The 24,952-nt window shown below is 31.7% G+C and overlaps 1 protein-coding gene across 4 annotated transcripts in view; it reads right to left on the reverse strand.

The window, feature by feature from the left end:
* Positions 1-24,952, reverse strand: part of LOC145268323 (serine/threonine-protein phosphatase 2A 56 kDa regulatory subunit delta isoform-like) — a 243,045-nt gene that overhangs the window by 20,217 nt on the left and 197,876 nt on the right. For 3 of the 4 annotated variants that reach the window (XM_080123811.1, XM_080123810.1, XM_080123812.1), the window contains one exon: positions 8,657-8,806. In XM_080123811.1, the coding sequence (XP_079979937.1) occupies positions 8,657-8,806 (150 nt within the window). Of the gene's footprint in view, positions 1-8,656; positions 8,807-17,241; positions 17,406-24,952 lie in introns of those variants that run through there. The other variant, XM_080123813.1, reaches the window with a different exon arrangement.

Here is a 24,952-nt window from a genome sequence, read left to right on the forward strand (position 1 = left end):
TAGTGTTATAATGGAATAGTTCCAGGAAGAAATCCGGGTATGAGAGCTCAATATGGTAAACAGAGCAATAACATAAAAATATAACACGGAAATTACATAATTATGTAATTTCCGTGTTATATTTATATATATATATATATATATATATATATATTAGTGTTGAGATGATAAATTAGAATCAAACTAATCAGAAAGTTTGGAGGGTATTGGAATCAGTATTGGTATCGGAAAAATTGGTACCTTATTTCCTGATGCCAAAAAAACGATTCTTTCAATTATTTTTTTTTTATTTGATTTTGTTTAAGACAAAAATCTCCCACTGCAGGTACTAATGTTAAAATAATTAATATTTATTGATTTTTAAACTACCAGTAAAACTAAAATATATAGATCACCCCCACTACAAATGTATTTTTACGTATAAGAAAATATCTGCACATTTAACATGTGTTTTTATGATAATGGGGGGGGGGGCTTTTTAGTTAAATATTTAGAGATTTATAAGAATCAGAATCGACAAAAATGTTGGAATTGTCCCACCACTAATATATATATATATATATATATATATATATAAAAGCGAAAATGCGTGTATATATGTATGTGTTCGCTTTTGGTGTATGTCTACAAAAGGCTTTTTTTCGCCATGATTCTCGGTTGGCTCGCTACTTCTTAAAACTTTTTATATGCTGTCTAAATAATAATATCTATGACTAAGGAACTCGGGTCGCGGCTATCTTTAATTTACCCGACTTTTACAAGCTATTTTCAAGATATTTTTTGATCGCCGCGTAGCGGGGAAAACAGAAACTGGCTTCCAGCACAAAACTAGGTCAAACATCACGCGACTTAACGTTCTCGCACCTGTTAATTTTGCTTTATAAATGTCAACAACACACTTATCAGTTCATCTATTCTCGTGGTCGAGATGGTTAGGTCGCAGGGTTTTTTTTCCATTTCCTTTCCACCTCCGTGTCAAAGGTTCGGGGTTCAAGCCTACCTTTCTACTAAAACTTTTTTTTCTTTTACACCTCCAAACACCCACCCAATGTTTTTTTTGTTTTTTTTAAAACAGGGTTGCTTTGATCTACACACACACACACACCTCTAAACACCAGGGCAACGCGGGGTACCCCTGCTAGTCTATAATATAAATCTCACCTGTCTGTTTAAATGTATCTATGTATGTCCGCCTAAAACTTTCCACAGAGGTGACGGATTTTCATGAGATCAATATCGTTTTGAAGCACAACCCTTCAGACAACAAATATTGAAAAATTGGCCAAAAACATTAACTCCTTCACCCTCAACTGGTCACTTTTCTACAGGGAGGGGTCGCTTTTTTCGCCGATATTTAAAAAAGTTATCCCCTCTTTTCGATTATCTAGCTTTGATTTAAACCTACGTCACTTTCGGTTTGACAATGGACGCAGAAGCAAACACGTCACATTTTTTTTTTTTTCACATTCTTTTCCTCCTTCGCAGTATGGGTTCGAGCCTGCATGCCTACTAACATTTTTTTTTTTTTTTTTTTTTGCTCAATACACACCTCCAAGCACCCAGGAAACGCCAGGCACCCAGGCTAGTTGTTAATAAAATCAAAGCAATGCCTACAACAGGCATAGCACAAACCTAATTAAGGTATATGAACAGAGGAGGGGGGGGGTCATTACTACCAGATAATGAAAACATTTTATAGCAGATCACGTTTTAATAATATTGAAGAATCAATATGATACGACTATTAGGAAGAATCTAAAAATTAGTGACTTATTTCATGAATTCAAATGTACAAAATAAAAAATAATAATTATTCAAGATCATGAAGAAAACTACATGTACAAAAAAGTGAGTTTTTTTTTACATAAATTCAGAATATCTTTAGATAATATTGCAGAAATAATTATTTCAATGTCTTTTGCTGACTGATTGATTAATATATATATATAAGTGACCTAGCAAAGCCACAGAGACAACCAAGCAAAAAAAGTTAAGTAAAATTTGCCTTTTTTTGGTTAGCTGTTTAATTTTTTTTTTTTTTTTTTTTTTTTAGGAGTGGTGTTTATTGTGGCCTACTTTAAAAAACTTGTTTCCTACAGGTTTTTGGGTGTGTTGAAAACGAATATCACATTTAAATTTTCTGCGAATAAGTATTTTTCCAGGTATTAAGATAAATATGCCCACATTGCGCATACAGCAATGGCCACAACTTATGACATAAAGAGTTACATTGCTTAATAACAAGTGGGTGTTCATTTTACATTAAATTAATATAGAAAAGTGATCCCCCCCACACGTTTTTAAACTATAATTCTTCATATCTTAGAAACCACTCATTTCTTGGAATTTAAATGTTATTTTCGTTTTCAGCACTTTCAAAAACCTACAATAATAGTGGTAATTTTAAAGGATTTTTTGAGGTTGGAAAGATACTGCACCTTTACCAATGTTTTAATCATAGTCGTTTGTTTTCCTAGTTTTGCATATGAATTACAAAATATCTGATATTTCTCCAAAAACCTCTGGCTTTAATGAAGGGGAAACTAAAACTTGCTGCTCTAAAATGACAGCAAGGGGAGACTTGATTCCAAATATTTCTCATATGTTATATCTCACCTCTTTGGTTTTCATACATAAATTAAATGTCACAATGTATAGGGATTATTTGAGACTGGAGATATACATAATTGTACTCTATTTACCAAAGAGGAGAAATATAAGATATGAGAAATATTTGGAATCAAGTCTCTCCTTGCTGTTATTTCAGATCATTTGAAATGATAGCAGCAAGTTTTAGTCTCCTCTCCATTAAGGCCAGAGGTTTGGGAGGAATATATATATTATTACCATTTTATCTGCTTCGTTACACGTTTCGATTACTGAATCATATCAACGATCCGATAATTTCATCAGATTTTAGTTTATTTTTGTTTTTCTGTCAAATCTGATGAAATTATCAGATCGTTGATACGATTTTATACTTGAAATGTGTAAGTAAGCAGATAAAACGGTAATATATATATTTGCTCTACAATAGTATTGAGCACTCTTTCAGGTTTTTACTAATTACCACTTTTGATATATATATATATATATATATATATATATATATATATTAATTAAATCACAAATTAATTAATCTTATAGTTTACAGTCTTATAAAATATTGTTGGGAGGAAATATTTTTATAAGACAATCTCAGTCAAATAAAATAGCCCAATATACAAAATAGAGCATGTGGCGATCGAAAATAGCTGGTAAAAGTCGGGCAAATTAAAGATAGCCGCGACCCCTGTTCTTTAGTCGTAGTTATTATGATTTAGACGTGATATAAAAAGTTTTAAGGAGCGAGCCTACCCAAAAGGCCGAAAAAAGCCTTTTGCGGACATGCAAGAAAAAGGTGCACAAACATACATACATCACACACATTTTCGCTTTTATATTTAGAGATTGGTTAATAATTCAAATATCAAAAGCAATGTCCAAAATTGTAGAATCCAATGTCTGGAAGAAATGGCAAAGATTCTTGGCAACAGTAAAAGTTTAAAGATTTTAAATTCCATTTGTTTCGGTATTAAGTTATCCATCGGAAAAAATGGTAAAATCCAACCGGAATATATAAATTTGCCAATTAGCAAAAACAATCATACATATATAATTTTATATATAGATTTAAATTTAAGATGAAAAATATCATATTTCCAAATGATGAAGTTAAAAACTTTCAGAAAACATAGCGAGCTTTTTTGTTTGCTTGCCGTTAAGATATTAACTATTTTTTAAATTATATTTTGGGCATTGCTTTTGATATTGGAATTACCAATTCTTTCCCAATTAATGTCCTCATGTTTTTTTTTTTTTTTAAATTTTGGTAACTCTAATTTTCAACATATGTGCTAAATAACAAAATTTGTGGTTATTGATAATGATTATTTTGCTAAATACATTTTCTCTGAAGATATGAGCCATACATTGAAAATCCATGGATTAAGGAAATCACTAAATTTCTTGTATTCCTTGTTTCAAACAAATTTCTTTTTAATTCTATATTTTTACTTCACAGAATCTAACTATGAATCCTAAAATATATATCTATAAAATAAAAGCGAAAATGTATGTGTGTATGTGTGTCTGCTAAAAACTTTTGACAGACAGAACAAAAATTCACAAACTTGGTCTCATATGAAAGCCCCATCCTTCGCCCTCCAAATACCGAAAAAAATTGGCCAAAAACGTTAATTTTTTCACCCTCAAATCAACACTTTTCTACAGGGGGGGGGGGGTCCAACAAAAACTGTCCTCTTATGATGAGATCAGTTCTACGCATACGTCAGACAACGTCATAACCTGATTTAGTTTAAATATTTGAAGAACTGACACAATTTCATGTACGTCGTGTTAGCTCAGTTGGTTAGAGCGTTGGGTCATAATCTAAAAGGTTTGGGTTTGAATCGTGGTGTGAGATGGTTTTTTTTTTTTTTTTTTTTTGGTTTTTTAATTTTAATATTGAAGCAGTGTTATTTAAGCCATTTTTCACGAAACGTTCATTTTTCTGTTTTTTTTTTTTTTACTTCGCTTATTCTTAGGTTTTTGTTACAAGAAATTTTAAACTTATTGATATTGTTATCGTATGATACAGTTAGTATTATTAGTTAACATTTGTGTGTAATAGGGAAGCAGCTTTGTGTGTATATGGGTGTGTGTGTGTGCTTTTTTTTTTTTAAATCTTAGAAGATAGAGTTGAGATCAGATGTGCATTTAAATTACTCTTCAATGTAGATTGTTGTGTATTATATCCATTATTATATGAGAAGAAATCTGGGTAGTTGTGTAGATTAGAGATGTTTTAAACCAACACATTTCAGGTGAAAATATTGCGTACTTATGTTGCATGTCAAAATTAGAAAAAAAAATCATGAAAAATGATCCAGTAGAATATGTGCTAGAATGTATTTTTAACAAAAAATCATCCACAATTATGTTCTGACATTTTGTGTTTAAAAAGGGCAGACTCTTAATTTCAAGTCAAGGGAGATAATTCAGTCTGTCATACTGAATTGGTCACACTACGCTTCCATGTTAAAACATGATAAAACTCGATAATTTAATAAATTCTATATTTACTTTATATTTTTTCTATTAGATCATTTTTTTGTCATTTATACTAATTTCAACATGCCACACACATATGTAATGTTTTCACCCGAAATGCGTTGATTTAATATATCACTAATCTAAACAAGCACCAATTACTTTTATTAAAAGTAAGGTGAAAGTCCTTGGTTCAACTTGAAAAAATAAAAATACGGAAAAATCCTGGAATGAAAATGTCATATTCTAAGAATCACGTAAATTAAGTTTTGTTTTATAAAGATCATTTTTAAATCATTTTAAGCGATTAATATGTAATTGTAAGCATCACAAATTTGAATTATTGTGGACTTATCTGACTGTTTCCCCCCCCTTCTCAAGATGGTGATGCAAGACAGTCTCTTTTTGATTACTCATAAAATTTGATTTTCTTAGTTAAAAAAAAAAAAAAAAGAACTACTTGATCAATTTATAATTTTTGAATATGACATCTTACCATGGACAGGTACATGCATCATAAAGAGGTTTACTTTTTTAATCAGGTTGAATTTTAAACAAGAACCAAATTATTTTTTTCTCTTGGCTTCATCATTTTGTCTGAAAATGTTTCCAACCTTTGTCAAGACAATTTTGTAAAATGTCAAACCCGTTTTATGATTTTTAAAATTTTTTAGATGATGAATAATAATTTGTATCATTCAGACTATTACAAATTACTTTAGACATTTATCCGATCATGGCTTGATCAATTTACATGACTTTTGGAATATGATATTTTCATTCTGTGACGGTATATACACCAAAGATGTTTTTGTATCTTTTTTTATTTTTATTTTTTTTATTTAGGTTGAACTGTGGACTTGTACCAAAAGTAAATATTTATTAAAAAAAATGTTCTTTGCTATCATAGCAAAAACAGAGAAATAGAAATACTGAATTTCTAGTGAAACAACTAAATTGTCATGTTGCAGTAATGAAAATATTAAAAAAAATTACGAAAACAATAAAATTAATTATTAATGAAAAACAGTTTTCGAAGTGAATTAGCAAAAATGAATTTTATTAAATTGGCTAAAAATTTTCAGTTTTCATAAAATATTTACCTCCCTTTTGCTACAATTAGAACTCTCCATTTTTTTTTTTTTTTTTTTTTTTTTTGCAAAACTCAATTTTCGCTAATTGTCTTTGAAAACTATTTTCATAATTAATTGATTATCGTTTTTAGTAATTTTTGGATATGTTCATTACTGTGACATGACAATTCAGTAGATAACATTAGTTTCACTTGAAATTCAATTTTTTTAGATTGTTTAATTTTGCTACAATAACGAAGAAGAATCAAAAAAAAAAAAAAAATTAAATTGATCAAAAGTATTCGTTGTATAATCAATGTTGTGGTTAATAACGTTTCTTAGAATATATTAAGAGTAGTGTGTCAATTTATGAGCGAGTAGCCATTTTCTTTTTTTTAATTAAAAAAAAAAAAAAATGAAAAACTTGCTTTACCAATTCCTCACATTTTAGGATTAATATCTTTTACTGACATTGACGTCATGACTTTTGGTATCTCTATGATTGTTTGAAGAAAACAAAAGAACAAAGTTTTAAATGGATGCAAATATATGAAGAAATGTATCAATTCAACCAAATCGGTCGTTCTTGTTCTGAATTCCCCCTATATTAAAAAAAAAAAAAAAATATGAAGACAAAATATGAGTGATGTATGCACTCAGGACAAAGTGAAAATATTGTATTCTGAAAATCATGTAAATTGATGAAGTACTTTTATTTTTAAACAAGAAAATCATTTTTAAGCAATTAATGAAAATTCATAGGCATTACAACATAAATCTTTCAAGTTTGAATTATTGCCGAGTTATCTCCCTTGTTATTTGAGACGACCCCCCCCCCCCAAAAAAAATGGCAGGTAAGACAGTCACTCCTTGGATACTCATAAAATTTAATTTTTTTTTTATTTTAAAATAAAACTATGTGATTTGGGGAATATATTTTCATTTTGCCACAAGTATATATATATATATATATATATATATATATATATATATATATATTATGCAAATTTATTTATTTTCATTTTTTGCTTTTTAATATAGGGTGGGTTCTGGACAAGAACCAAATCAGCAATATTATAATAAAAGATCCTAAGCACCATTTTGTGTTGTTATATAAATGAATTCGAAAATTGGACGCATTTAAACTTAATTAAACTTTACACGAGCAAGCACACAATGTTTTTTATATACAGCTTATATATACATGCGATATTTTCATGGCAAGTGCTCGTCTGAGCTTCAATCTATGGTCTCTCTCTGCCAAACGTAAAAAAAAAACAAAAAAAAAACTCATTTAGCTACAACAACCATCAAAAGTTCACGCCATTCTCTATCAGTGCCTAAATCTAAACACAAATTCCATGAACAAAGCTTCTATCCTAGAACTGCTTGCTTTCCAGCTGACTACAATATGATCATCTCCAAGTCCAATATAAACAAGTTCTTGTTGAGCCTCCTCACTACCCAAATAATCCATTTCTACCCCATCTCCACTCTATTATTAATATGGTATTATCTCAGTGACTACCGTACACTCATTAACCCTTATCCTTAAGTAGCCTTCAGGCCTTGATAAGTGATGACTCATATGTAAAAAAAAAAAAAAAAAAATGCAGTTGTTAAGTTAACTAATTTGCATATAAGAATATTTATGAAAAAAAACATTATTTGTTATTGCCTTTTATTCAATGATTGTTTTGGCTATAATATAACAATTCTGTTTTGCAATATTGTTTCATTTCTTGGATAAATATTTAGCATTTGTGTTTATTAAATGTCTTTTTTTTTAATTTTTTTATTTTCATTAGGCTTGATTTTCAAAAAGTTATGCATTTCTAAAGAAAAAAAAGGAAAAAAGAAAAAAAAGGAAAAAAGAAACAAAGGAAAAAAGAAACAAAGGAAAAAAGAAACAAAGGAAAAAAGAAACAAAGGAAAAAAGAAGCAAAGGAAAAAAGAAAAAAGGAAAAAAGAAAAAAAGAAAAAAAGAAAAAAAAGGAAAAAAGAAAAAAAGGAAAAAAGAAAAAAAGGGGGAAAAAGAAAAAATGGAAAAAAGAAAAAATGGAAAAAATAAAAAATGGGAAAAGAAAGAAAAAATAAAAAAAGGAAAAAATAAAAAAGAAACAAGAAAAAGAAACAAGAAAAAACAAGAAAATGATTAAAAAAAGGAAGCAAATAAAAAGGAAAAAAATATAAGAAAAATAAAAAAGAAAAACGAAAAAATAAAAAACTGAAAAAAATAAAAAGAAAAGTGAAAAAAGAAAAGAAAAATGAAACAAAAGAGGAATGTAAAATTAAAATAAAAATGAGAAAGAAAAACAAAAAAAAAAGAAAAATTAAAAATGGAAAGAAAGAGAAACAATTCTCATTCATAGTTGAAAAATAAAATTACTAACAGTATAGAAAAAAAAAAAAAAAATCACTGGAAAGTGATGGACTATGTTGAATATTACCAAAATATAAAGATACACAAAGATTTGACCACAATTACTTACCTCTTTTGCTTCAGATTCTAATCTGTCTAAACTGGCCACAACATCTCCTTCTTCTTCTGTAACACTGTTAGAGTTATTTTTATGCCGGTTATTTTCAGGAGCTCGTGGTACGGAGTCAGTGGGTGACTTGAGCACAGATATAGCTTTAAACTAAGAAAAGAAAGAAAAAAATTATATAAAAAAACGTAAAATATACTTAAAAAGGCCAAAAAAATACCCAACGTAATGATAACCCGGCGAAGTCCCGATGTAATGATGACCCGGCGAAGTCCCGACGTAATGATGACCCGGCGAAGTCCCGACGTAATGATGACCCGGCGAAGTCCCGACGTAATGATGACCCGGCGAAGTCCCGACGTAATGATGACCCGGCGAAGTCCCGACGTAATGATGACCCGGCGAAGTCCCGACGTAATGGTGACCCGGCGAAGTCCCGACGTAATGGTGACCCGGCGAAGTCCCGACGTAATGGTGACCCGGCGAAGTCCCGACATAATGGTGACCCGGCGAAGTCCCGACGTAGTGATGACCTGGCGAAGTCCCGACGTAGTGATGACCCGGCGAAGTCCCGACGTAATGATGACCCGGCGAAGTCCCGACGTAATGATGACCCGGCGAAGTCCCGACGTAATGATGACCCGGCGAAGTCCCGACGTAATGATGACCCGGCGAAGTCCCGACGTAATGATGACCCGGCAGAGTCCCGACGTAATGATGACCCGGCGAAGTCCCGACGTAATGATGACCCAGCGAAGTCCCGACGTAATGATGACCCAGCGAAGTCCCGACGTAATGATGACCCGGCGAAGTCCCAACATAATAATGACCACACAGAGACCCAACGTAATGATGACCACACAGAGACCCAACGTAATGATGACCACACAGAGACCCAACGTAATGATGACCACACAGAGACCCAACGTAATGATGACCACACAGAGACCCAACGTAATGATGACCACACAGAGACCCAACGTAATGATGACCACACAGAGACCCAACGTAATGATGACCACACAGAGACCCAACGTAATGATGACCACACAGAGACCCAACGTAATGATGACCACACAGAGACCTGACATAATATTGATCACACAAAGACCTGATGTAATGATGACCACAGAAGTAGTTCTCCTCCGGATGCTTATTTTAGCTAGTCTGTTAAGCAAATGATTGAGTCACCAAGTTGACCACCTCTTTACTGAAATAGCAATATGAAATAACAAGACAGAATAATTATTGACCATCACATAAGAAATGGTTCCCATGAAAAAATAAAAAAAATTTGAAAATAAAATGTTGTCATACACTCCTCTGCCTCGCTTCAGTTTTCAGTTAAGCTTCAACTATTATTTTAGTGGATTTAGTACTATCAACAACAAGACGAAAATGTGGTAAAAAAAAAATATATAACAAATAAACGTTACCAAAGGCAAGATAAGTTACTCTTCTACCTACCCGAATAAGTATTTGGTGTTTTTACTTATTTTAAAGCATTTATTTATCTCGAAACTAAGTAATGCCGAGTGTTAAATTAGAACAAGAACAGAACGGTTGACATGATATCATCAGTAGAGTCTTGATAATTGCTAAAAAATTAAACAAAACACTGGTAGAAATTCACCCAATAAGTTGGCTTTCAACAGTTAACTCTGTAAATAAGAGGTTCAGTGACAAAGTTGATTAGCTCCTTATTATAATAGTGACATTCGGGCAAATTTTTAGCCTTTTGGCAAAGCGTAGTATCTATTCTGTTAATTCAGTGAGATTTATTGGCTTCCTTAGGAAAAAAAATGAAACTGAGGTATTAATGTTAAAAATTAAATAAAGCTTAATTGCCATACCACCCAACTCTAATATTTAATAAATAAATTAGTGTGGAAATAATAGATCATACTTTATTTTATTTATTTTTTTTTTTAACGGAAATCGCTCCAGACATGGCTAAGCAAGGAGCTAACAAGAATGAAAGATGATTATCGCAAAGACAAGAGACACCTATTAGCCTTAGTTCTGAAAGGATCAAGGTTAAAAGGTGGGGGGAAACAGAGCAGGAGGAAAGTCCCACAAGTCTGCAGTTCTGAGGAAGAAGCCACTGGAATAGGAAGCTGTATTACAATGAGGTATCAAAACAGCTAATTGATGAAGACGACTAGACCAACAAGTCAAACAAGCTGGAACAAAAGAAGCAGAGAATAGATAAGACAATTCTGAAGAACGCATACCATAATAGTAATTATAGAAAAGGACTGGAACTAGCAACATCGTGTTTGTGAGAGGGAGGTTGCAGAGAAGAAGAAAGGGTAGGGGCAATCAAGTCAGATACATTTCCGCACCTTATCAAAGGAACCTTCAAATGGGACAGAGATTCACCATTCCAAATATGACAACAATAGTCCACAGATGGTTTGATAGTAGATTCGTAGAGATAGAGAATAGCCTCAAGTGTAACAGGTTGTATTACTCTAGCTTAGAACAGAGCTGGGAGTAATGATAATTGAATTAATTACTCTCACACTCCCTAGCTAGGGATTTTTATCCTCAGCTTTCAAAGTCAACAGAGACTAGACCATTTCTGTAATGATCCAGTCCCTGCTGAGTTTGCAGTGGGAGTTTAGTTTTGTGCAGTTCTAGGTGGTCCACCCTCCCAGGCTTTACCTTTTCTCTTTGAGAAGTGGTTAGTTTATTGCTAATCGCTTGAGATGTCCTTCCCAGAGAATGCCAACGGAGATGCCCAGGTATTTTTTGCTTATCAGACAGAGTATCCCTCCTCAGGGGTAGTGACTTCTCAAACATACTTTCTGACGCTGGTGCCTAAGTTCTTGTAGTGGGAGAGAATTAAACAACCTTTGACACTCCTCAGAGCTCCCAAATCAGGGTTCTATCATCAAATGTAGTTTCATGTCACATCACAGATTCTTTTTAATCCATAGAGAGAGGTATTGCCATTCTAGCTCTGAGTGGAACTGAGAGAAATTCCAATTAAGGGGTGACTCCACATTTCCCCAAAGCTACAAAATTGGATGTAGTAATAAGATCACATCCAGGACAGAGCTGAGGTAGATAGAGTTTGGGTAGTTGATATCAGTTGCAAGAAAAAGGGTAGGTACCCCAGCAGCATTCACATTAGGCAGGTTGGACCAGCTTCCTCCAAAAGAGAAAATGTCAAGGGAATATTAAATTCACAAGTGGTTCCCAGTTGCATGTATATACCAATCAGGAGAGATAACAAGTTTTTGCAGTTCTTGCAAGGTGGTGTCAATTTCCTCCTACATACAGTGCATGGTATTCTCAAATGGGCATCCATCTGGTATTGACCAGGCTCAATATTGCTTAACTTTAGTGATCTAAGAAGAACTGGTATGTCGATATGATTATGCTTAGGGCAGGTAGCAAAAAGAGACGAGCATGCAGGATCCCCCTCCACATGTGAAAAAATTACTTTCACCATGACTAATGTTTGTGCAAAAATTTATTTATAAAATCCCAGGCATGATTATTAAGAAAAATGTGAACAAACGAACGGACAACTGGGAGTAAATTACTAGGTTCAATCCCTCCTTTGTCCGGTTGGGTGTGTGTGGGGGAAAATAATGGAAAAGCCCGAGAATGTGTGAAGAAAACACTTTGCTCAAGGGTGTCTGGGACAATTTAGTGTTTTGCTTTAGAATCTTAGAGGGAAGGAAGTAAAAAGGTATAAAGAATATTATTTTATTATTGGAATCCTTTGAGATGAGGAATTTGTTTATTTAGTTTGTTTGCAGACTGTTATCCTAATCTTTGTAGTTGTTTTTGTTTTACGACATTTCATGATGAGACGACAACAACAACTATGGAAGGCAGTAATTACTAAGGATACAATTAAGAGACTCAGTATCCCTATCCCGTCGCAGTTAATCACCTGATTAGAGGAATAGTTGGCCGAAATGTGGTGAAAGCAACAACGATAAAGATGAGGATAACAGTTTGCAAATAAACAAAATAAAAGGTATGAAGAAATCTTCACCTTTTTTATGATAAACAATAAATTCATAAATTATTAAACCACCTGTGACCAGTTTGGTCAGTATTTCTTGTGCAATTTAATTAAAAATTTACAAAAAAGCTTTTGGAATTTGCAAATATATATATATTTTTTTGGTGCTTGTTTACATTGACGATCTTTTAAATTTACACATTTTAGGTGAAAACATTACGTATTTACAACTTATGACGAAATTAGTATGAATTCCCAAAATTGTGACAAAAATGTATCAAGAATTAATTGTGCTAGAAGTATTTTACCAAAAAAAAAAAAAATAAATAAAAAATAAATAAATAATAAAAAAAAAATAAGCCACCATTACATTCCCAGATACCAGATATCATGTTTAAAGATGACAGACCCTTAATTAAGATCAATTTAAGGCAAGAGTTATCTCTCTTATACTGAATTGGGTGCACATCACCTCTATATTAAACATACAATAAAAATAAATTTTATTTTTACTTGTAATTACTTTTCTACAGGATCGTTTTTCTTAATTCTTGGAATTTATACTAATTTCAAGAAGACACTTAAGTGTGTAATAATGTTTTCACCTGAAATGCATTGGTTAAAAAAAAAAAAAAAAAAAAAAATCACAATCTACACAAGCACCATTTTTTTTTTTTAATTTTTTTTACTTACAATAATTTTCTGTACATATCCATTCGTAAATCAATAGGCTTGAACCCCGATGAAATATATGTGAATGAACTTAGCTCTTGCATCCGACTTCAGGATGAGTGTTCCAATGTGTTGATGATATTTACTTGAAAATGGATGGCATCATGAAGGATGAAGAATGGTAGGTCTATGAAGTCATCCACCCATCTTTTTTCTCCCTCCTCCTCCTCTCCTTTTAATTATTTGTCTCATTCACCTACTGTCATCAATTCTCTTACCATACACCCATTTTTTTACGTTATTCATCTCATGTGAAACCATTCAGTGCATACGGTGAGAAGCAAGCAAACATACAACACACAAAGTTTTAGTATATAAATAATGTTTGATACTCTCTTACACAAAAAAAAAAAAAAAACTACCTGCCATCCTGTGGTTAATTATCTAGCTCAAAGTATTTTGAAATGAATAACTTGCATTATATATCTTTAATATAAATCTACATCGTATTGTGATTTTTGAAAAAGCCAATAGTTTTCATTTAGATTACTTCCCTTGAAAATATTTTAAAAGTTTTAATAATTCATTTGTGTGTGTGCATGTATGTATATATATATATATATATATATATATATATATATATATATACACACACACACACTTGGAGGTCACCACTTATTAAGAGCCAAAAGCCACTCAAGGACAAGGATCAATGAAAGATACTATCTCCTCAACTTTTTTTTTTTTTTTTTTTTTTTTTTAAATAGTACAATTTTAATCCCTTTATAATAACATTTTAAGAATGGTTTCAATAATTTATTATTTGTTTTCATGTAGAAAACTTTTTTTTTTTTTTTTTTTTACTTATGGGTAACCACTTATCAAGATCAAGAGATCACTCTCAGATAAAGACCGATTGTTAAGTAAACGATAAGAAAACACCCTAGTGATCAGTAACGGTGGAATCTGGTATGGTTTAACTATATAAGAAGGCGGTTCAACAGGAACTTCTTCGTATTAGAGTTAAAGAGGACCGTGTTATAGTTAGCTGGGAAGCAGCTCCTATGGTATTGTGTTCCACAGACGGACAGGTCTAGGAAAGAAATCCTGCTCAAGAGATTTTCATTTAATTTTAGGCATAGATAGAGAGTTTGGAATCACTTTAACAAACTGACCTATCAAATTATCGCCCCATTACCCTCCTCCTTTTTTTCGCCAAAATATTTGCAGCCATAATTAACAAAGTTCTAGTCCACCACCTCACACTTCTAAACTTCTGTCCAACCAATAGTATGGGTTTAGGAAAGATTGTTCTATCGCAAATATGCTAACTGTAATTTCTGAACGTATATACCATGCACTGGATAAAGCGGGGAGGGGGGGGGCAGTAGCCCTAGACATACCTAAGGCCTTTGACAGGGTATGGCATGATGGTCTTGTGAAAATCAAATCCTATGGTATTACTGGATGAATGCTTAACATAATTAAATCCTTCTTAAAGAAGAATCCAGGTTGTCATCGATGGTCGTATGTCAAAGCAATATATATATATATATATATATATATATATATATATATGTGTGAACGTGGGTGTGTGTGTGCGTACATTTCCCTATGGTATAACTCTGTCAATTTTAAGTCTACAGACTCAAAATTTGATATACAGGGTATTGAAATTTGGGAAAATCTTTGTGATCGGGGCTCAGCCAGAAATTTGGCTGTTAAGGGGTCAAAGTTCAACAATTTGACCTTTGAGAACTCTACCAAACTCCTCCGACAATTTTGGGTCTAAACACTTGAAATTTTAGATATAGGTTCCTTGGACATGGATCTAACTTAACTTGATTTGAGCCCAAAACAATAAATGTTAAGGGGTCATAATAGGAGTCAAAGTTAAAAAAAATTGACAGCTTTTTTTTCTTTTGTTTTTATTCTAGAGTAATATTGTTGTCTATATATTTTATGGTTAGCACTCTTAAAAAATGCATGCTCTAGTATGTGTACTTTGATGACCATGGGTTTTGTAATCAAAGAACAACTTGTTAAATCAACAAAGTTTTATTTACATTGCAGATAATAATCTGACAAACAAGAGTTTGAGTCAGTATGGGGTGGTGTGTGGCATTAAAACGGCAGAGGTGTGACTGCCTTTGTTTTAACTTGACTTATATTTATATCATTCACATTGCTGGATCAGAATCTAATTGTTCTCTTATTTTGTGCGATTTGAAATACTTTTAGCAATTCCGATCCAGTTAAAATATTTTCCCATTGTTTCATGATCTTGATTCTTCATAGGGTTGACATCATCGCCAGCAATCCAATACACAACTGGTTTTGCCTGGATCCAATATTTTTCGGTGCTGTCCATCACCTATGCAACACTAGAACACTATTACTACTACTGCATCTGAGTTACTTCCCTTTGATTAATAGATGCTTGTTTACATCAATCTTTTAAGCCAACACTTTTCAGATGAAAGTATTACATACTTACGAGTCATGTCAAAATTAGTATAAATTCCAAAAATTATATATATAAAAAAAAAAAAATGCTCCAGTAGATGTATGAGATGTATTTTTAACAAATTACCCACAATTATGTTCTGACCTTTTTTTTGTGTTTAAAAATAGCGAAACCTTAGTTTAAGACAAGAGAGATAAGTCAGTTTGCTATACTGAATTGGTAGCACAACTCTTCTGCATTGAAACATACGATAAAACTTGATAATTCAATGAATTCTGTTTTTACTTGCAGTTATTTTTAAATTTATATTTTCAACATGATATGCAAGCACATAATGTTTACACCTGAAACGCATTGATTTATAAGATCACCATTGTAAACAAGCACTGATTAATAAATAGTCATAATGTCAGTGCTTTTTTACAGGTATAGCCTATCACAACCCCCACAACCTCTTAATAGTATAATAGTATAATTTTTGTCATAAGTAATCCCAATAGGCATATACACTTTGAATCTTACATTTTTACTAGAAGCAAGGAGTTTAATTTAAAATTTGACAATGTTTTGCTAGTTGCAAATGGCAGTACATATTCCAATACTAGCCTTTATTATATTTAAAAAAAAAAAAAAAAAATTTTTTTTTTTTTTTTTTTTTTTTTTTTTAGAAATGGCTCTAGATGAGACATAAAGCCACTTGATGTAAAGAGCTAAAAAAAAATACTTGGAGGTAAAAAAAAAAAAAAAAAAAAAGCCAACAATGAGCGTTATATGGAACAGATTCTGCCCTCTAGAAACAGGAATTCTTCCTCCTTTGTCATAAACATTGCTTATGGAATGTGAGGCCTAAAGGACAAAATAAGGAAAGCAAGAGTTACAAGGGTACCAAAACTAAACCCAAATTTGAAATAGAGTGTCCCGCCTTACTTATGGATAGGCTTGAAAATGGATTATTTTTCATTTACTTACAGGCAGGTTAGAGAGATAATTACATGTGAAAATGAATTTAAATATTCATTTTTCTGAAGCAAATCAATCCCTTGGTATTATGACAAGGAGCAAACTGTAGTATCTGTTCTGACACTAAGCTTAGTTCATTCTGTTTTTCGTCAGCAAAGGAGAAGTCTGAGACAAGTACAGAGACAATTTTTATTTTTTGTTCTTTTCTAGAGTGCTACATTTTGGGGAAATTGGATTTCTCTCCACATTAAAAACCAATTCTGTGCTAAATAGGGACTCTTTTGAGCTTTTCTACTCAGCGACATTTCTTTAATATTTATTATGACTCGTCAAGATCCTTCAATTTTAAATAAATAAATAATATATATATATATATATATATATATTATTTTAGTTTGAAAAAATTATTTTTTTGTTTTTAACTTTATACTAGCATTTACGTTATTAATATAAACAGATCAAATTTTGTTAAATATTTCATCCAATAGTTCCCCAAAAAATACATCTTTTAATTCCTTTTCCACCATTAATTCTGATATGTATAATTTTTTTTTTTTGTTGTTGCAAGATAGTTTTATTGCTTTTTAACCCATTTTAATTTTAGACGAGTTCTATGTAGGGTTATTCACAAAAGGCCTTTTCTCATCTCTCAACATTAAGAAATCCTCCTGTGGAAAAATAAAATATATTTAAATGAATTTTAATGGTTACAAAATAATAGAAATATTCTTAAGATTATAAGAAAGTATATATATATATATATATATATATATATATATATATATATATATATTCAATTATAACAAATATTAAGCTCAATGAAAGTGAATTTTCACCTTTAGAGCATGTATATCATGTGTTATCATTTCAGAAGATGGGGAATTCACTCTCATAAATATCTATTAGGTGTGTGTGTATATATATATACATACATACACACATGTGTGTGTGTGTGTGTGTGTCTGCATTAAAATAACAAAATTTAAGTGTAAATTAATTCTATATTTTGTTTTTGGGAATGATAAATAATGGTGTTATATATATATATATATATATATATATATATAATAAAAAGTCCAATGAAACACTTATTTTATTCTCTGTTTATATATATATATATATATATATATATATAGATAGATAGATAGATATACCTAATAAAAGCATTTCATTGGATTTTTAATTTCATTTAGACGAAGGTTACTTGGAAGGACTACTTTACAAATTCCTTATTTCAATTTAAGAATTGCTATTATTTGTGTACGGATTGATATCAACTTTGACACGCAAATAACACCAACATTTGGAGAGCTATATTGGTATTATTAAATTATTACTAACAATTATTGAAAACATTTTAAGGCACTTCTAAGTGTTAACCAGTACTTAGCAACTATACTTATTGAGACACACAATAAATTATTGACTCATTTCACATTTGATGTTCAACCTGGTTAGATTTAGCTGGTTTCTTCCCTAGCCTGAATGGCACCATGGGAGTTTTATTCCACTGTTGAAGGTCGGATATACAAATAAACAAGAAAATATAATCTTTTACTTTAAGTCAAGTTAATAACTGAAACATGCTTTTAATAAGCGCACACAAGAGATTATTTACATATATAGATTTCATCCATGCGGAATCATCATCATCATCATCTATATATATATATTTTTCAGAATAAAATTATCCAACAATCAGCTGGTATGGAAACCTGTGATTATAAGATTTACAAGATATTACTGGCAGTAATATTCTATAAGTATTATCCCACCTAAATAAGAATTGCTCGATATACAAGATAGAGTTTCTCCTCTGAAGAGATGGTAGACATCGAAATCCTATAGGATAAGGAGCTAAAATATTTCAAATATATTCTTTGTCCTACATAGAATAATAAAAATCTTTTGATATGAAATTCAAACATTTCATGTCAAATTTGTAAATTCATTGCTGAATTTTTTAGATGAGGATTGGGTTTTCGTATTATTTGGATTCATCGGACTCCTGTTCACATCGCATGATTTTCACAACGTTTCAGTAATCTCTAACCTTCTCCAGGCGTATCTTGTCGAACTCAGAAATTTGGGTGGAATTTCGAATGGAACCCTTTATTTACTTCCCGAGGGTAACATGATATCATTCTGTCGGCCATGTCTGGATACAAGTCCTAAGTAATTCGTAATTGTATTTTGCGATCGCCCACACTAAGAATTGAACCTTCAACCTTCAGGTGAATATCACTTTTACGATTGATTTTTCCAAGTACTCTAAACTCTAATCACTGCGCCACGAATCCTTGCAGGCAATTCTAATACAAATTTCAGGAGCCTTAAACCCGTTTTATATATATAGTTGTAAATATCACTATTTATTACTAATTATTTATTTATAATTAACAGTCCCCCATATCGTATTAAATTCAATACTAGGTCTACTTAGTAGTTGGTTATCTCCCAGCACATGTGCTGCTTCTTTGAGTCCTCTTACTCTCCACCATTCTTTTCTATTATTTTTACTTTGTCACATAATGGTAGATGGTTGCCCTTTTCCTTCCAGATATGGTTAGCTATACCCAATTTTTCAATCTCTCCACGTACCACAGCTTTTCAATATCTTTTTAACCATACTTTTAGTGGATGAAATGTCTCAGCATCGTATAGTTTTTCATATTTACAGAGGATCTCATATACACAGTCATGATTTTTCCTGTAGGGGGTTTGACTCTCACAAGCTGTTTCCGGAGAGTTGAATCGCTCCTAAATACTGTCCTAATGTCATATGGATTACATATTCGTTAAAGTTTTTCAGACAAGCCCTTCATTCATGTACGGTATACAAACTGAGTAGTCCGATAGATCCAATTATATATATATATGGGGAAAATATGCATATTCACTTATATTTCACCTTTTATTTATACCAATCCTTGAAGCTCGATGTAACTACAGAGCATATACAAACATATGACAAAAAGTCTATATTCCAAATTTCAAGATGATGTTGAATTTGTTTATTTATTTCAGCATGTTAAAAATGTTCAATTGCTTACAGCAGCTGTTTTATAGCACAAAATCATTCATATAATTAGATGATCTATTGTGTCTGGTTTATCTGCATAGATATGCGACTTAACATACCCCTAAGAAAATAATCTAATGGGGTTAAATTGCATATGAGGTAGCCAGTTGATAGATCTATTTTGTGCAACTATTTGTTTATGATCATACTATATATAATAAATGTGATCTTATGATTAAAACAATCTCAATTTCCTCAACAATAAGAACCGAGTTTATATATATATATATATATATATATATATATATATATATATATATATATATATAAATAAAAACTCGGCTCTTATTGTTGAGCACTCCAAATGTAAATTACAGTCAATCAATTAAGCTCACATGTACAGATCATGTTAAAATCATAAGATTACTCTCGTTGTCTAAACATTCATATAAATGCTAATTTCAACTGTATTTCTTATGGTTAACGTTGGCTGTGTGGTTTGTTCTTTGCTAATGGAGTCAGAGATGACTTTATGGCTGTGTATGAATCAACCGACCGGCTGTAATTGTAACTCCCTGCACTGATAATTCCCGAAGGGAGAAAACACTCATGTCTTTAGGTATTAAAAAATAATTATAGTAATAATAATATATATATATATATATATACATATATATATATATATACATATACATATATATACATATATATACATATATACATATATATACATATATATATATATATATATATATATATATATATATATATACACATATATATATATACATACATACACACAAATACCAACATTACTCGGTATTACCAAGGAAATCTTTCATTGTTGCCTCCCCTTACATGATGTCATAGCATATCTTTCTCTCTCTCCTTATATATATATATATATATATATATATATATATATATATATATATATATATATACATATACACACACACACAATGATATAATGCCATCCACAACATTATTTTGAACAATTAAACAAGAATACGGATATATATATATATATATATATATATACACACACACACACACACACACACGCAAAGTGAAACAATAAAATTATTTCCCTAGAAAAGATGACATGATTCCATTTCTGTTTAATGAAAATGGGTTTTCTTTTTTTGTTGCAGACCATCTACTAGTTGGCCAGTTGTGTACAAGTCCCAAGAGCGATAGGAGTCTTCTATCATGTCTGAAAGTGACACAATGTTCAATGAGCAAGATTAAAGATGCGCTGCTGTACAACTCATGCTGCCTGCCAATCCAAGTTATGACAACAGGACCATTGCCAGAACCCTCAAAATGCATTGCTGGATTGTCACAAATAACAGGAACATGCCCATGGTGCTGAAAACAAAGTTTCTGACCATGGTTATAGTCTTTGGTGTGGTTTCAAGTGAGGGCCACATCATGCCACCTCACATCTTCAAAGTTGGCTTAAAAGTCAACACCAAAGTGTACCTGGATGTGCTGAAGAGTGTGGTGATCCCCTGGTACAATTAGGTGACCACTGGCAGACTATGGGTGTGGCAGTAAGACTCGGCCCACACGTCCAAAGAAACCCAGGTTTGGCTTTAGAAGGAGTGCTATGACTTTGTATCCTCCTCTCACTGCCTTCACCCCATTCTTGACCTGAACTATCAGAACTACTTCGTTTGGTCATACATCAAGAACATCACCAACATGACCTCCAATAACACAAAAGCCAGCCTGATCGCTGCCATCTGCTGAGCTCATGGAAAAAGGAATACTCCCAGTTCCAGGCCCATATCGAGGTGGTGATTGAGGCTGAAGGCAGCTACATTGAATAGACTCAGCTGTACTACATAATTAACTTACTTGAATTGATTTTTTTCAATAAAAGTCTTAAAAATGAAGCTGTAGTGTTGTTTTCATTAGGGCGATACTTTTATTGTTCCACCCTCAGTATGTGAGTGTGTGTGTCATTTTTATGCCATTTATGGTAAAGTTCTTTTAAGGAAATCACTGGCAATGTCACTACTTGTAAGGCATTACTCATTAGTTAAAACCTAATTAGAGTTCTCAGACCTGCTGAAAATATGTTTATGTTTGTTAACATTTATGTTTTGCTTACACTGGGTGGATGCTAGATGATAGCAAAAAGGTAGAAGCATAGGCTGTAAGCTTGATGGTTGAGTTTCAATCCCGGCTTGAAGCACTTGCTTTTTCTAGCTGCACTAATGAGCTGTAAACAGCAAAACTACTGTCTGCTATATATATAATGTTTTTTTAGAGCTAGCACATTTTAAATTGAAAACTATTTTCTTTAATTACAGATTTGGCAACCATCAATTTTTTTAAGTTTATTTGTCAATTTATCATCATGTGGCTGACGACCAAGCAGCGTTTGCAAATAATATAATCAATTTAATGAGAGAAACATTTGATGAATAAATAATTTTGTGACATGAACCTGTCGTCTGGAAACCTAGTTTGTGTGGTTTAACCCCATTAGATTATTTTCTTTGGGTAATGTTAAGTTCCATATCTACACCGATAAACCAGACACAATAGACCACTTGGAAGACAAAAGTTGATATGTTATTGACAAAATGCACTCTAATATGTTGACTTTGTAAAAATCTGACCTCTAGATTATGCCATATGCATGCAAGCCGCATGTTTGAAATCATATTGAAAATGGAGAAAAAAAATCGCATATGCGTATAATGGAAATATTTTTCAGTGATGTATTTTGAAGTTCGCTGTCTCAAAAAAATAAAGAAATAAAAACCAAATTATATATATATATATATATTTCATTTCAATACTTTTTTGTGATCAAGAGCGGAGGACTGCTGGAAATATCAAAAAGTGACATTGTCTTCATGCTTCAAAAAATCCTCATAACTTAAATCAATATATATATATATATATATATATATATATATATCTTTCTGTTATTTTTCTCAATAAAATATTTTTTTTTCAATTAGTATTCACTCTTTGCATATACCAAGATCCAAACATTTATTTTTCATGCAAAACAGCTCCCTCAGCATGTTAAATTTTTGGTACATTTTTTTTTTACAGATCTGTTTCGTTATGCCGAAACAATTGGTTAATGACATAATAACTGGTTGTTTCTGCATAATGAAACAGATCTTTAAAAAAAAAAAAAAAAAGTGTACCGAAATTTTAACATGCTGAAGGAGCTGTTTTACATGAAAAAATACATATTTGGATCTTGGAATTGCAGAATGACTGGCATTTCCAATCCTCACATGAGATGCTAGCCTTTATAGCCACACTGAGGAACTATGATATAGAGAAAGAGTGTCCATAGATGATTATCCTCCAACCCTTCATGACTTTAGCACTGTAATAAGTAATTTTAATTACCATTAGTGATAATGCAAAGTTCTCTGAAAAATTAATTGCACACTCTTTGATGCTAATAGTGGTTATATAAACACTAGTAGGGCTACCTAGAAAAAGTAAATTTCTATTAAAACATCTCTCTTTATCTGTATCTCTATCTTTCTCTTCCAAGCCCATTCCTCTCTACCTAGACACACACATGAATACAACTCTCCTTTATATAATATATCCCTAAAGTAATAAGTTAGTATTTTATTTCCAAATTAATATGTAACACTGAAAAACTGCCCCTTATATAATACATAGAGAATTTCAAAAGTAATGTCTCCTATATTTTATTTTATTCCAACCAAATGTATAAGCGGAGTCTGTAAACTGGATTGCTATGATGGCTGAACTTAAGCACTCAAGATCTGAAAGTTTCATCTCTCTCTTGCAGATATTGACAGTGTGAAACTCTAAGGAAGCAACCTGTCATGGACATGTGTCAGAAGCAGAGATGCATTGTTGAATTCTTGGCAAAAGTGTATTGAGAATGGTGATGACTATGTAGAAAAATAAATTCTGGACGGTTGCTATTTTTAATGGTACCACCCCTGTTTCGTTGTTCAACTTTTTGAGGTAATATATATATATATATATATATATATATATATATATATATATATATATATATATATATATATATATATGAGGGTTTACTTTTAGAACAACCCTCATAGATTACAAATGTTAGATATTATTCATCCAGGGCAATGCTAAGCAAAAATATACCAAATTCGTGGGGCCATTGTTTAGTAGTTTTTTACTTTTAGCTGGACCTACAAATATACACACACTGTCGTTTTTATAATAGATTACATATTCACCTACATCTGGCCTGCTGTCAGTAGCTCAGTAATTAAAAACATGCCAATTAGCTAAACCTTCTCAACCGAACTGTTCTCAATGGCCATAAAAATAAAGTTAGCAGAATGTATCAAGAACTGAATGCACGGTCACTTCAAAAAGATATTAACTCAAACTGCATAAAACATCAAAATTAAAAAAATAAAATTGTTATTACTTTTTCAACTTTCTTAAAATTTCTTTTCAGAGATTCTAAATCTGTATTTTATATATATATATATATATATACACACAGGATGTCTCAAAAGTCGCACATCATCTAGGTTTTTATAAAAATAAATATAATATCTATTTTCTTGTTCATTAGCTCAACAGATGGACAATTCTAGTACACATTTGAGATGTTCCCGAAGACAAAAATGTTAAGGGGGACAGATCTGGTGAGCGGAGTAGCCACTCCACGAAGATCAGTATATGGAGTGCAACTTCTGAGACACCCTGTGTATATATATATATATATATATATATATATATATATATTTTTTTTTTTTTCTTAATTTTCTTTTCTGTTTCTATAAGAAATTGGTCAAATCTTGTGTTTCATAAACAGCCCTCATTTTTTAAGCCAGGAAACGACCCAAGTAGGCACACACACACACACACGCACACAAACACAATCCTTATCAACTATGTGCACAAACATACATAAACAAACACAGACATAATTCTGGACGTATCTGTATATGTTTGTGCATGTTGATGATATGAGCTGCAATTGTGTTGGTATGTGTCTGCATGGGTTGCTCATGGTTTCATGTAGAGACCAACTTGCAAAATTTTTTAATATCTAAAAAGAAAAAGTAGGAATTTTAATAGAGCAGGGTTCGTACAGATTTTCAATGTTCATTTTTAAGAACTTTTCAAAAGTTTCTCAAGGCATACTCCAGACAAAAGCAAAACTTTAAGCTTGTTTCATAA

Source organism: Euprymna scolopes, chromosome 43 (genome assembly GCF_053919585.1).
Source record: "Euprymna scolopes isolate OS-2025 chromosome 43, ASM5391958v1, whole genome shotgun sequence".
Taxonomy (NCBI): Eukaryota; Metazoa; Mollusca; class Cephalopoda; order Sepiida; family Sepiolidae; genus Euprymna; species Euprymna scolopes.